Here is a 14057-nt window from a genome sequence, read left to right as displayed (position 1 = left end):
CTCGGGTCCAGAGTCCAGGGCTCTGGGGGAGACTGTGCCCCGCCTTGTACCCCCTTCCTGTGCATTGCCCCAGCTAAGAGGGCATAGCCCAAGGGAGCAGGAATAGGAAGGATAGTCCTGTGAGTGAGCGGACAGTAAAGGGAGATTTGCGGTGAGGAACCCAGAAGAAAAGACAAAGGGGAGGGAGGGGGAGGGGCAAAAGCTGCACCTGGGACTGTGGGTGACGGTAACGAGGACGGACACAAGTGAGCCCCTCCCTCAGGACCGCACCTGCAGAAGGGCTGTGGCCCTATGGGGGGACAGGGGCAGAGCTGCCCCAGGGCAGTGGTGATGGGGAGGGACAGTGTCCAGGTTTGGGGCCCTCAGGACCTCTCCCTCCAGAAGGGCCTGGATCTGACCCTTTAGCAGGGCCATGTCCCTGCTGGGCCTCCCAAAGACACGCTGTGGGAGACAGGCCAGCACGGGCCCAACCTGTGTCCTGGCCCAGCGCGGCCGTTCGGGGGCCCTAGGCTGTGTCCTGCTGTTACCCCGTCTCTTCAGCTAAGGTGGGTAAATGTCCCACTCTAGGGGGTCTTACTTGTCTTTGATTTCTACCCAACAGTCTTAGCTGTCCCCTGCCCTCCGCCATGCTGCACAGTGTTCAAACAAACCACACACTGAAGCCCACGCGGCTCCTTGCCCACCGACAGCCGCCCCCACGGGGCCCAGCTGGGCGTCTCTGCAGGGAGGGCAGCACGGCTCTCCGGGTCAGCTGGGGGCCGGGGGGGGTGCTGAAATATGGGGTCTCCACAGCCCCGTCTCACTCTCAGATTCTGCAGTTCTGGATCCTGTGAGGATCTGCGGGAAGTGGCTTTAGTTTCTTAGAAAAACAATCTGCTGTGAATCCAGGAAATGGTGAGAACGAGGATAAAGCAAGGCCACCAGGAACCTGTAAGCCACTGAACCCTGCCGCCAGCCTGTGGCACAGGCCCTGCTCCTGTAATGCACGTCCCCCTCACTGGCTTTCTCTGTCCCGGGCAGCATGACTGATGGCTGCGCTTGGGTCACGTGGGAACGGAGGGGGAAGTGAATCCCAGGCCAGGGCTCTCGCACGTCTATGCCAAGGCAAGTAGTCTCTTCCATTAATCAGAGGTGCTAACCTGCCCCTAATGAGTTGATTTGCTAACGGTATAGTTTAGGAGTGGAGAACACAGCACATTGAGTATCGTGACGTGAGCTGGGTTTGCCTGGCTGTAAAATGAGGTCATGGTATGCCCTTCCCTGGGGGATTACACAGACCATGCATTCACAGGCCTAGGCAGGGCCTGGCCCCGTGTCTATCTTCAATGAGCATAGTTATTTAAATAGATGGTATTTGTCAGAATAGGCGACGATACACTCACTCAGCAGAGCGATAGCAAACCTCAGGCATACACCACCCTGCAGAGCGTGCGTGCACAGAGACACAGGCATTCACTGTGAACTAAAGAGCAGTCTGCTCTGGTTGGGCTCTCCAAGTCTGCGGTTCTGGGCTTGTGGGTGGAAAAGTGCTTGGCTGTCTGATTTCCAGCCTCTGGAATTGCCCAGGGAAACGTTCAGAGCCCCTCTGTGGTCCCTTCTCTGCAGGTGTTCGTTCTTCCCAGGGCTGTCTACGGGGTGGGGACCATAGACCAAGCCCTCGGCTGGCTGAATGTCCCCTTGGGAAAGCTTTCAAGGCAGAATGACACATTTCTGGTCAGCCACTTTGCCACCCAACAGGGCAAGCTTGGAAGCAGGATGGGTGGACATGTGGGAGAAATGAGAGGGTGGTAGGCAGGAGCGCACCTGAGCACCAGCAGGGGGAGCCCTGAGAACGTGGCGCCCCGCCTCCCCCACCAGTTGGGCCCTGGCTGGAGCCTGCAGCTGTTTGCACGACGTGGGAGAAATGTCCCCTCTGCAGATCCTCTTTTATGAGGCATACTTTTTTGGGAGAGGCAAGTCACAAACACTTGCGAGGGAAGAGCTCTTTATGAGATTGCGTTCAGCCTCGACAGCACAACCAAGGCAGGGTGAGGGCCCTGGGAGAAACCGGGGTGCTGTGAGAGCACGGCTCCACAGCTTGCCTCTGTGGAACACTTTCCTGGCCTGCAGCTGCACTTTGATTTGTCAGCCCCGGGTGTTAGCTGGACAGGGTGTGAGCGTCTCAGGAGGGCTGCAGATCCCCCTGGCCCGCAGGCCCCCCAGACTCAGGTAGCCTGACTGACCGTGAGGGCCCTGGGAGTGGCGCTCCCGCACTTCAGACAGCCTGGACTCCATGCACGAGATGTGCTTGGGCACCAACAGGAAGGAGGCTGCTCCCCTCTTGCTGGGGAGAAGGCCCCTCCTCCCATCAGCAGGGGCCTGGAACCCCTTCCCACACTCCTCACCTGAAACAGGTAGTCTCCAGGGGGCACGTCAGTGATGTCGACCCACTGACAGTCAATGTCATGGCGGTACATGTCCCAGCAGCCCATGGTGATGCCCTGCTCGCCGAAGTTGGCACACTCGTAACTCTTCTGGATGTCTGCAGGCAGGGGCAGAGGGAAGCCGGTCACCAGGCATCCACGGCATCCAAGGCCCCGCGGCCCGAAGCATTTTCCTCTGCCCCCTGCGCCACCTTCCCCACAAAGGGCCCTGAGAAGCCCTGCTGAGTGGGTGATGTCCCCTCCCTCAGCATCTCTCTTCCTTCCCCCAAGGCTCCTACCTCTGCTTCATCTGGGCTTGGCGCCCCATCTGCTCTCGTTCAGTGGAATCCCTCACTCAATCCCCTACCCACACCCATCCCCCTCTTCAGGCCCAGCCAAGTTCCCCTCCTCCATGAAGCCCTCCTTGGCCACTCTGGCTCACCCTGGCCTTTCTGAGGAATCATTAGCCTGGGAATGAAGCAGGTGCATATGTGGGAAAGCTCCAGTGTCCATTGTTTAGCTTAGTGTGGGGGTCATCTTGTCTCCCTCTGAAGAATTCGCACTTGGCTGTGGGCTCGGGTCTGGTTCGTCTCTCTGACTCTTACTGGGTCAGCCCCTTGTCTGGTCCATAGTAGGTGCTCAAAACCTATTTGCTCTGTGAGTTTGTGGCACGTCAGTGGCAGGCCACGTGAGGGACTAACTCAGTTGTTGAGAGGCTCCCGTGCCCAGGCACTACTCTAGGCACAGAGTACACCAGAAGAGTCACCGTGTCTCCCCTTGAAGGGACCAGAAGCGCAGGATGGCAGGGCACCCACAGGTGATCACAGGGCACATGTGGCGGCCTACTGGCGGTGGGAGCAGAGTACTCTGCCTGGGGGAGTCGAGAGAGTCTGGGAACCTCAGAGGGGGTCGTTGGAGCTTGGACTGGCAGGGCCAGAGCCTGTGGGGCATGGGCACTTGGCACCGGGACACAGAGAGAGAGGTGGTGGCAGCCAGAGTGGGAGGGGACTGTGTGTCACATCCAAGGGTTTGGGTCTCACCCGGGAGCCATATGGACCCGCCAGTGCCATCAGCATAACTCTGGGGGAGCCAGGGGCCTTTAGAGCCAGGCCTTGCCCACAACCTCAGCCCCAAGTCGTAGCCATGGGAGGCCCAGTGGAGAAAGGTCATGTGGAGAATCAGCAGTGGCCAGAGTGACAGTCCAGCGTCAGGCCTGGGCTCTGGGCCAGGTGATCACAGCCGTGGGAGCATCTGAGTCCCTCTGAAGCTCCCCACCCCCACACAAAGTCACCTCCTTCACATTCCGTGTCCTCCAAGCAAAAGCTGGCTTTGTGGCCCTCTGCCACCTTGGTGCCATTGAGGTTCAGCAGGTCATAGTGGGTGAACACTTCCATGCTGTGGTAGTGCCTGGAGAAGAGAGGGCCTGGCAGTCAGTTTCTGGAGCCACTGCCCCCTGCAAGCAGCTGCCCAGCTGGCGATTTGCCTCTGGGAACACCTTGAGTTGCGTGGTCTGAAGGGGTGGCCGTTGGGAAAGCAGTGGGCGACAGGGCATGAGGAGAGGGAGGATGGAAGCGGAAGCCAGGAACGGTGGTGCTTACAGGAGTGGGTTCCAGAGCGGGGCTGCCCCACCTCACGTCTCTCATCAGCTAAGTGGGACTGATAACGTCCGTACGCCTGGGGTGTGGTGGGAACCAGTGAGAGCAACTGACACGCACAGGCCTGGGGTACAAGCAGCTCAATAAACTAAGCTATTTTTCCTAAGTGCTTTCAGTAAACCCCCTGGGCACTAATGTGGCTCCCACAGCCCATTCCTTTTGGGTATACTTTCCATAGACTAATAAAAGTCACTTTTTGATGTCTTTTGAAAACTTTTTAAAGTGGGAACATGGTAGAGAGGGAGGAAGAACAGAAAGGGGGAGGGTAAGTGGAGGGGCGGGAAGAGCAGGCACTAATGAGCGGGGCCTGTGTCCTGAGCAGGACTCATGTCCCCAGGGACAGACGGGCAGGAGGCGGGACCAGGAGCTGAGGCTTCAGCGACCTCAGCCGCCTACAGCCTGGAGCTGTGCTCCTTGCACTGAGCAAAGGAAGAAGGAGGGAGAAAGACTGCTCTGGAGCCCCCTGGAAGGAGCAGTGAGTTCTGGGACGGAGATGCAGGGCATCCCTGTGGGCTCTGGAAGGGAGCAGCAGAGAGCTGTGCCCCGGGCTGCCCCTGCTCGGTGCCTGTTTACACAATGGTGTCTCATCTCCTTGCTTGGGAGGAATTGAGAACAGATGCAGATGCTTGGAAGGTGATGTATTTGGTTCAGAATAAACCAGGAGGGACATGGCTGCCGTGTGCTGCCGCAGGGCCTTCCTGCAGCCCTCAGCTGGCCTGGCCCATCCCAAGCGGCAACGTGTGTATCAGGAGCGTCCGCAACTATTCGAACACGCTCAATGTCATGACAGGGACATCTGGAAAATGGGGACACAGAAGAACAAGGTACTAGGGAATGGGGAGCAGAATCTCTTCTTTTGTTTACCTGTGACCCGAGCCTCCTCCTCGGGGAAGAGGGCAAGGCCACATGGCCCGCTCTCAGGGGAACGCTGGGACCGAACAGAAGTCGCAGAAACATCTAACAAGGGGCTTCTAACAGAGAGTTCTTGGTACCTGTGAACTCTCTCATTATTACTACTACTCCCAGCAGTAACAGAAGTAGGATTTTTATTACTCCACCACCACCATTCCTACCTACTATTATTCCTAACTGACGATGGCTTCCTCGCCTCCCAGGCCCTGTGCTGTTGGCCTCAGGCTCCGTCCGCTGGAACACGGGCAGCAGAGGACACAGGAAGAGGGGAATCACAAGGATAGGTTTTCTGAGAGGAAGTTAGAGGCTCTTTTTCCTTTCCTCCTGTGTTTGCTTATCCTAAAAATAACGTCAGAAGTTCCTAAGTTGGGCTTTTCCCAGGTCACTCATGCTTCTGGGTAAAAGGGTGCTGGCCAGAGGCCCCTGAGAACACTCACAAGGACGCGTTTTGTGGCCGCTGAAGCCACGACTTTGAAAGAGTCTATTTTGGCTTCTCGAAGGAGCAAGATGAGACATGAGGTCTGACTCACTGCCTAAAACATGTCTGCATCTTTCAGAGAGGGGCTTATGTTGCCATGTTTACCGGCTGGAGGGACTGAAGAGAAATGGTTTATGTTCCGTTGTCTAAACAAAATTCAGACGGAGTCCACAGATGGGCGGCTGTCAGGCTGGCCCTCTCCCGCTCCCTGGCTTCCTGCAGACTTGATGTAAGAGTCTTTCCTGCTCTTCAGCTTTTCCCCCGAGAAGACGGGCAGGGAAACAGCTGGTTTGGAGCCTCCCAACTCTGGCCAGCTGCGGTCATGCGGCCTCTCCGCTTTACCTCCCCGGCTTATGTGGACATCACCCCTGGGCCAGCCAGCGGGCTGTGGAGCCCGGGGGCACCCACCTCCACCACCCCCACACATAGCCCAGCAATACAGAATGGGGCTGCGGGGAAGGTGGGAGGGTGCGTCCTGGTGATGGGGGCATCCTTCCTCTTTCCAGGCTGAGGTGTCCTGACCTTTGGAAGTAGAAGAGGGGGCCTGATGCATGAGGTAGAGATGGAAAAACTCCTACGTGGAAAGAAATTCCAGAATGCAAAGGGGAGTGAGAATAACCTAACACTTGATGGAGGCCATTGCAGTGAAGGCAGGACGCCTTCTACCTCCTATTCTGAGACACAGTCCTAGCTGAGGAAGGAGGTTCCAGACGCCCACTCGGATGACAGACACAGCCAGTCCAGAGAAAGACGAGAGGTTTGGGTACACTCTTGGTTATCCTAGGTCATTGGGGGCCCAAGTGAAACTCCCAGTCAGAGAATCCATGCCCACTGTGGAGGAGATGTTTCACTCCTCCTCCTGTGCCACAACAGCCACACATCCCCTGGCCTCCAGAGTGGACAGTCCTGGCCGGTGCTCAGCTGTGGTTGGGCCAATGCTCCTGTCCCCATTTCAGAGAACACTGGGGGTGTGTTCCAGTCTCAGGAGGTGCTGCTACAAAGGGCAGGAGCCCTTCTGCTTGCTCCACCCTGCCTTCCACATGCCTTCCGTACGTGTTAGGCAGTCCCCTGGCTGGAACAAAGACCCACAGATGCAATAAGGGCCTAAAATTGGCTCACAGAGGCCATATCACATCTGTGGGGCTTTGACCCAACATGGGGGCTGCTCTGCACATGGGAGAGGCAGAGCAGAATGAATGAAGGTCTCCCCTTGGTAGCACTGCCATCCCTGACTCGGAGGGCTGCATTGGTGCTGGCTGTCCACCATGGAAGCGGACATCCAGGGCTTCTGCCTGTCCCAGAGCCTCTCCTGCGGTTTCCCTGAGGTGGGAGGGCCAGGCCCTGGGACACAGCAGGAGTCAAGAACCAGGAGGGACAGAGCTGCTCCGTGCCCTGGTGTGCATCTGTGCCCAGCTTTGTCTGGCCCCTGTCAAAGCTACGACATGATGGCCAGTTATGTAGGTATGGCCCCAACTCCCTGGGGCACAAGAAGCAGGAGGAAGACCTCAGCAAGATCATCAGCCAAGGGCACAATGCATACGACAGGGAACAACTCCGGGCATTTGCCACTGTCTGGCTGGTGAGGAAGCTCCTGAGGGGTCAATCTTTGTGTTTCATCTCAGGCCTTTCCAGGAACACAGCTCTGGTCCTCAGCTTGCATCAATCGAACAGGGAGTGATCCTTGTCCCCATTCACAAGACTTTGAGCCAGGGCTCTCAACTGTGGGTCCACAGATGAGTTTTAGTGTGTCTGTAAATCTGTGACATAGGATGTTAAATCTTCTAGAAATAATTCTTTGGAGTGGAGGAAGGGCCAGGTTTCATCGCACTCCCAAAGGGACCCAACAGAGGATTGGGGCCAGGGGTCCTGTTGAAAGGTCCTCCCACAGAGCCTGAAGAATTCCCCAAGACTCTGGAGGCCAGGGGGCCCCGCTTATGCTCCCTGGGATGTATGGTCACAGGTTCTCAGTTATGGACCAGGAAGGGGAGGCCTGACGGGACATACGCTTAGCCAGCACGTTCTTTTCCACCCATGCCTCCCAAACCATTGATTGGAACATCTGTAAGCAAAGAAGTAAAGCAGACCACAGGAAAAGCAGAGTCCCTGGGGCTCCAGATTAGAAGAAAGACTTCCATGATGTCGCCATGTGTATTCCTGGGGAGAGACCATTCCTCAGAGAGCAAGTGTATGCCACACGGAGCCTCCTACCATGTGATGTCCGGGCGGACCCCATCTGTGGGCAGAGATGCATTCCCGTCTACTTACAGACACCCCGCCACACGGTGTCAGGGCTTCCACCCCACGTTCTCTAAAGGAAATCAGGCACCAGTGTGCTCAGGACTTTAATTGTAGTCTTTGACTTCTGCCCTGCAGAAGACTTACATGCTTCCATAGAAAGACCAAAAGTTCTTTGGCTAATTATGACTTTCAGCACATACAGATAATTATAAAGGAAAATCAGCACCCCTAAATTCTATCATAGTCCTTTCTTTTGAAAAGGGTTGAACAACCCTATCCCAAAACCGATTTGAAGGTGACTAGGCCATAGGTGTGACAGGAAGAAGAAGCCAGAGACAGATGTCTAAGGAAGATTTGGTCGCGGTAACAGGAAGTGCACGCTTTGGAGCGGAACCGGCCTGAGTGGGGGCCCCTGCTCCACCACGGCTTGTGTTATCTTGGGCATGTCACAGGAGCCCCAAGCCTCTGTTCCCTTGCCCATGAAATGAGGGTTCCACGTGCCTGGCACTTAAGGGGTCCATACACGCTAGTTCTGGTGCCCCCAACAGTGATCCCCACATTTTGGGGCTGGAAGAACACCTAGAGATCTGCTAGACCAGGGCTTCTCAGACTTCGATGTGCACAGTCATCTGTCGATCCTGTTAAAATTCGGATTCTGACTCGAAGGTCTGCCAGGGCTCTGGGATTCAGCACTGATGGCAGATACTGCCAGCCCACGGGCCTCACTTTGAGAAGCAGGGACCCAGTGCAAAAGCTTTGTTGCGTAGAAGGAGTTCTGAGCAGAGAGAAGGGGACTCGCGGGGCCGAAGTCTGTGGCCTCAGGAGGATTGCTGCCGTGTTGAACAGCAGGGGCCACCGTCCCTTCCTTTTCACAGGTGTGTTCCCTCTACCTGCCAGCTCAGGTCTGAGCTGGAAAATGTGACAAGCAGGGACAGCAGAGTCTGGATTAGAGTAAGAATCAAGGCAAAGAAAAAAACAGGAAAGGCAGAGGGATGCGCAGGATAGCTGCCGTTGGCTCCAGCTAGGGCTGGCTCTAGGGTTTCCTTCTGTTCTTTTCTGGAATTTATAGCACTGGGACCAGATCCACAGACTGAAGGCTGGAAGGGACGTTACAGGTTGTGGGTGATGTGGCCCAGCTGGCCCAACTTCATGCAGCTGGTTAGAGGTACAGCTGGGTTGGGAGATCAGGTCTCATGACTCCTGGGCCTAGGCCTCTTGTCTCCACACCCACTGTCTTCCTACAGATATTTAAAATATACCCTGGTATTTAAATAGATTTCTGAATGAACTCAGAGTCCAACAATTGCAGAACCCCCAAGCACCCTGCAGAACACAAACAAAACCATTGACCAAAGGTCAGTGGAGGGGCATTAGGTACTCAAAGTTTGTTTCCTAACGGCAGGGGTGTTGGAGATAAGACAGGAAGGTGAGGTGGGCCAGGGCAACTGGAGTGGGGAACGGCTTCAGTAAACATGGAAGGCCGGTGAGGCAGACCGAACTCCCTCCATCTTAGGATAAGCCTGCCTCCTGGACCATGTGATTCTGAATCCCATCGGGACCCTGCAGGATGTCGGGCCAGGGCAGTTTGGTGGTGATGGAAGGGAGGGCTTACCTGTGGCAGTCATGCCAGATCCATGCATGGCGGCCGTTCTTGGGTCGGAAGTCAGACTGGCCATTGTTGTGGATCTGGGAGGAGAAGCGCAGAAGCCGCCGGTAGCCGGTGGTGGGGTTGGTCTGGGCGGCCGAGGCCGAGAGGCAGTTCTCCTCCATGGCGCACTGGAGCATGAACATGGGTCGGTCCTCCAGGTAGGTGCTCTGCTGGACAATCTCCGCATTGAGGACCAGGTCAGGGGCAGCTGGGGAGGGCAGACACGGTGTTGGAACGAGATGAAACCCCCGCCACCCCTTCCCAAGTATTTTACTTGTGATTCCCGAGCTGGGACAAACCCTAGCCCCGCCTAGCGCCACCTTCTGGAACTGGCTCATGGTCTCCCCCTCAAGGTCATCTTCCTTGAGGAATGCTACCCCAAATTTCTCTTCTTCTCTGAGAGTCCTCCTGGACACCTCTGCAGTTATCAGTGCAGAGGGGCAAAAATGTTGACAGTCTGGGCGATGGGTATGTGAGAGTTCATTATATTTTTCTCTTTACCTTTGAGTGGCTTGAGATTTTCCACAATAAAAAGCAAACAATAACGATGAAATTGTGCTACCCAGAGAGAGAACACTTAATACCTTGGTCTGATTCCTCTGGGAATGACACAAATATATTTTCCAATATGTGTAGTATCATATGTAGATTTGTAGTCTGCTAATACCGTTTCACTTAAAATATATCTTGACATATTTCCTTGTTAATAAATATCTGTTGCAACATTCATGTCATGGCTACATAATATTTAATTCATAACCCTATCCCATACTTTCAGATACATCAGTTCTTGGAATTTTTCACAAAGATAAAGCTGTGGCAAACATCCTGTAGCAAATCTGTGTGTATAACTTGATTATTTCTTTAGATTCTATCCTGTAAGGGAAACTGCCGGGAGGAAGGGTTGCATCCTCGCGAGGCTCGCATGCGTAGTGCCTAACGGCCTTCTTAACAGGTTCTCCCAGTCTTCACTGGCACTCTTGACCTATGTGAGCCTTTCCCTCCAGGTGCATCTTTTAAAACAAGCTTGATGTATTCAGTTAGCACACTGCACACAGCAGGTGTTTAAAAAATTACCCATGGCCACAATCTAGACCTACTAAACTATTGTATCAGAGGTTTAGCTTCTTTTCAAAAGGATTAACTGTAAGTTTGCCTTGAAAAGTGAGATTCCACTGAACATTTCTAGTACACTTCAATTCACACAAATGTTGTATATGAATCATTTACAAGATCCATCCATCTTGTTTCCTGACAAGTTGCTTGTAAATTTCTGAAGGGAGTGTGGGTCTGTGAGCTTGGCTTCCCTCCAGTTCCCGGGAGCCGGGCGCACCCCCGCTCGTCTGCGGCCCTCTCCATCCCGGCTACACTGGGGCACAGCAGGTTCGCAAGAAACACCTGCAGCTGATGGGGCCGGCAGCCTCTAGAGAGCAAATCTGCCTGCAGGGGCTGGGTGTGGAAGCGCGAGGCCATGAAAGGGAGAACAGATGGGATGTGGGGTAGGGCGCGGAAGACGTCAATCAGGAGGCTCTGGGCTGAGAACTGTTTCCTCCTGGCGCATGCGCCCGGACGCCACATGGCTGGCGCTGAGCGTGCTGGGCCCACTGTCATTGGAGGGTGTTCTGAGCCTCGGTTCTCTCAGCAACAGCCCCATGAAACTCATTTTTGGTCTGCCATGACAGTGCTGAGAGCATTGTTCATAACTCTCAGCCCTCCCACTGAGAAAGTCCCTTCAATCTAAGTATTTAGAATAGCAGCCCTTTCGTGACTCATGAGGTTGTTTCTATTTCATGGATACTGTGAATTATATTAATGATCAGGTTTCCCTCTTTCCTTTGGCTGCTAGGAAGCTCACTGTGAAATTTACAACCTCCTCATAGTAAATGTATAGGATTCCATAGTGCATATTTTTTATTACGGCTCCATTTTGAGCCACTACCTTTTTGCCAACACCTATCTTCTGTTCATCTCCTTTTATCTTATACTACTTTGAATTTTATTTAGGTTTACGTTATCTTAATTTCCTTTTGGAAAAGATGGTCTATTACAAATATAAATAAATTAGTAAGCAAACAAGAGGGCCTGACTACTTCTCTCTGCGTGGATGCTCTTCCCTTGGGGGCTGGTGAGGGCGATCGTCTCGCTCTCTCCTCTCAGACAGGGTGCCATAGCTTGTGATGTCTGCCCGGAGAAGCTCGCACTGGGGCCAAGAGTCCTGCCTTACGAGGGTTAGGGAATGCTGAGTGAGTCCAAAAGGGGTGGATGGGAGAGAGAAACTGACTGAGCTCAGGTTTAATCTTCTCCCTAGTTCTCCATGATGGTAAATGACAGTGCCTCACTGTTTAGTAAGCACTTGCGCATATTCATTGTCACATCGGATTTCCAGTTTCTAGGAACGACTGTAGATCGTGGTGGTGAACTCACTTTGCCAGGATCAGCTAATAAGTGGTAAGTGGGGTCTGTTCTCCGGCCAGATCCTGGACCTCTCCCACCTCCCAGATTCATGAGGGAGACGGCTAGGTGTGGTTTCATACGGCCAGGGGTGGGCAACGCGGAGTCCGGGGACCAGGAGAGCAACACCCTACGGGGCTGTCGCCAGTCCTCTCTCAGCATGGAAGGGACACGGCATCAGCTGGGCCATGCGGAATCCCGGCGCCGTTGCCCTTCTGTATTCTGTCTCTCTGGGATTCCCAGGGAGTCACCAGGAAGCTACACTGCCTCCTGAGTGTGAAAACAGGGAATGATCTCGGGCGCACGTGCTTCATCTGCTTCGCTCGCCTCCAAAACATCCTCCGAGGAAGGTTTACCTGCCTGGCTGACGGGTGAGAACAAGTCCTCAGTCACCTAATTCGCCCCCCGGTCTCTTAAGCAGACTCCGCGGGCCCTGGGATTTGAACTCCAGCCCCGCCCTCCCGCCCTGCTTTGCACTCTGTCGTCAGGCGGGGCTCCAGGGGGGCGGGGGCGGGGCCTCTTGCCCTGACTCATCTCACTAACTCATCTCTGCGTCCCTCCTCTGCTCGGCTCATGGCAGAGGCCCCAGAGCCTTGCAAAGAGTAACCAGTAAGACGCTGGGCCCCTCCTGGAGCCCGGCGGGCAGGGTGGGAGATGATCCCCAGGAACTCTCACTTTCTGAGCAGGCGACTCCGGCCCCGTACTGCACCCCGCCCTGGGGGCAGGCCACGTCCTCCCCATCGTGGTGGCAGTGCGCCAGGGACAGCTCCGTTCCCGAGCACTTCACTCCGCTCATGACTACTTTGTTGGCGTCGATGTTTCCGTGCCAATACCAGGTCTCCTGGACGAATCAACAAAAGAAATGGCTAGTGCGTCACCTTGAACTGTCACTTCCTCATATGCTGTCTCACAAAAGTCCCAAGCTTTTACGACCCCATTTTTCAGATGGAGACAGCTGAGGCACAAAGAGTCACTTACCCAAGTCACACAGTTTGTTGGTGGCCAACAAGTGAGACCCTCACCCTTGGATTCTGCCACTCTCCCTCTTGGGAAAACACAACTAAGGCTCTGCTCGAACGATGGTTCAGTGTTGCGTGTCAGGAATGGCTGGCACCTGCAACTCATGCTGCCAACTGTCTCATCCTGAGCCCAGGGCAGACATTACTAATCAATCATAGCACTCTCTCCTCTAAGTCTGAATGTGCTCTCAGAATCCTTCTCAACGCAGTGCTCCAGGAAGACACTACCAATTGATCAGAATTGGCAGGAGAGAAGAAATCTATTCACTTATGTCAATAGTTAGTCTGATGTTCATACATCCTCCTGGCTCTGATTCTCTAGATAACCTGACGATACACCCCCTCATCCTCTAGAGACAAAGCCGGTGCCTAGAGAAGGACAGGGCTTGTAATCGGTGACAGAGTTGGGACTGATATCAGGTCCAGCCCATCTCACATCTCCAGCTGAGGCCCACGTCTCTTAAGAATGAGCTGACAGAGAACAAAAATAGCTGGACAACCACTCTGCTCATGAGCACTGTTTTCCCCTCCTGCTGGAGAGCCAGAGCGCACCCTGGCCTGTCATAAGCAGCACTAGCAGACGCACTGTGTAGCCCTGGGAAGCCGGGCTCCCAGAGGGCGTAGGCAGCGTATCAGAGGCCTGTCCCTCCAGGATGCTGGGATGAGGAGCCCAGGACTCAGCGCCTACCCTGGACCCGGCCAGCCCATGGCAGCAGTCATGTTCCGCAAGGCTGCGGAGTTGTCCCGTGTCTCTCCCTGAGAACCCCCTTCCCAAGCAGGGCCACCTGGGCACAGGAGCTGGAGTCGGGGTGAGTGAAGCAAGATGGGGGGCTCCAGCCACTTTCCTGTTCTGTAAGAAGCTTAAGGAAAGCGCTTGGAGCCAGGATGCTCGGGACCTGGGGCTACTCATCTCATCGCCGGGAGGAAAACTGAGGCATGGAAGGGCGGCTGCTTTGCCCACGTGTCATGCAGCAGGCCGAGGGGCTGCAGTTGGGAATAGACCCCAGCCTCCTGTCTCCCGCTCCTCCCACAGCCTCTTTCTAACAATGTCCCCTGACAGTGTAGGGTCCAGAAGGCAGTGACTTTTGAAGCCAAAGCACTTCTTGTCTTTCTTCTGCTGCCTTTCCATGGGGCAGAAGCTTCGCTGCCCTCAGCTGAGTCAGTCTCTCTAGGGAGGGGCCGGCAGGAGGAGGGTGCAGCTCCTGCGACAAGGGCTCCAGACAGGGCTCGGAGGCTGTCAGCCTGCCAGTGGGA

General features: G+C 54.9%; 1 protein-coding gene across 3 annotated transcripts in view; it reads right to left on the bottom strand.

The window, feature by feature from the left end:
• Positions 1-14057, bottom strand: part of LOXL2 (lysyl oxidase like 2) — an 89527-nt gene that overhangs the window by 2283 nt on the left and 73187 nt on the right. For all 3 annotated transcript variants that reach the window (XM_044766833.2, XM_014835561.3, XM_014835562.3), the window contains exons 9-12: positions 12460-12625; positions 9298-9541; positions 3694-3809; positions 2385-2521 (exon numbers count right to left, since the gene is read on the bottom strand). In XM_044766833.2, coding sequence (XP_044622768.1) covers positions 2385-2521; positions 3694-3809; positions 9298-9541; positions 12460-12625 — 663 coding nt within the window. The remainder of the gene's footprint in view (positions 1-2384; positions 2522-3693; positions 3810-9297; positions 9542-12459; positions 12626-14057) is intronic.

The sequence above is a fragment of the Equus asinus genome, chromosome 3 (genome assembly GCF_041296235.1).
Source record: "Equus asinus isolate D_3611 breed Donkey chromosome 3, EquAss-T2T_v2, whole genome shotgun sequence".
In the NCBI taxonomy this organism is placed as follows: Eukaryota; Metazoa; Chordata; class Mammalia; order Perissodactyla; family Equidae; genus Equus; species Equus asinus.
This window is presented reverse-complemented; position numbering and strand designations above follow the sequence as displayed.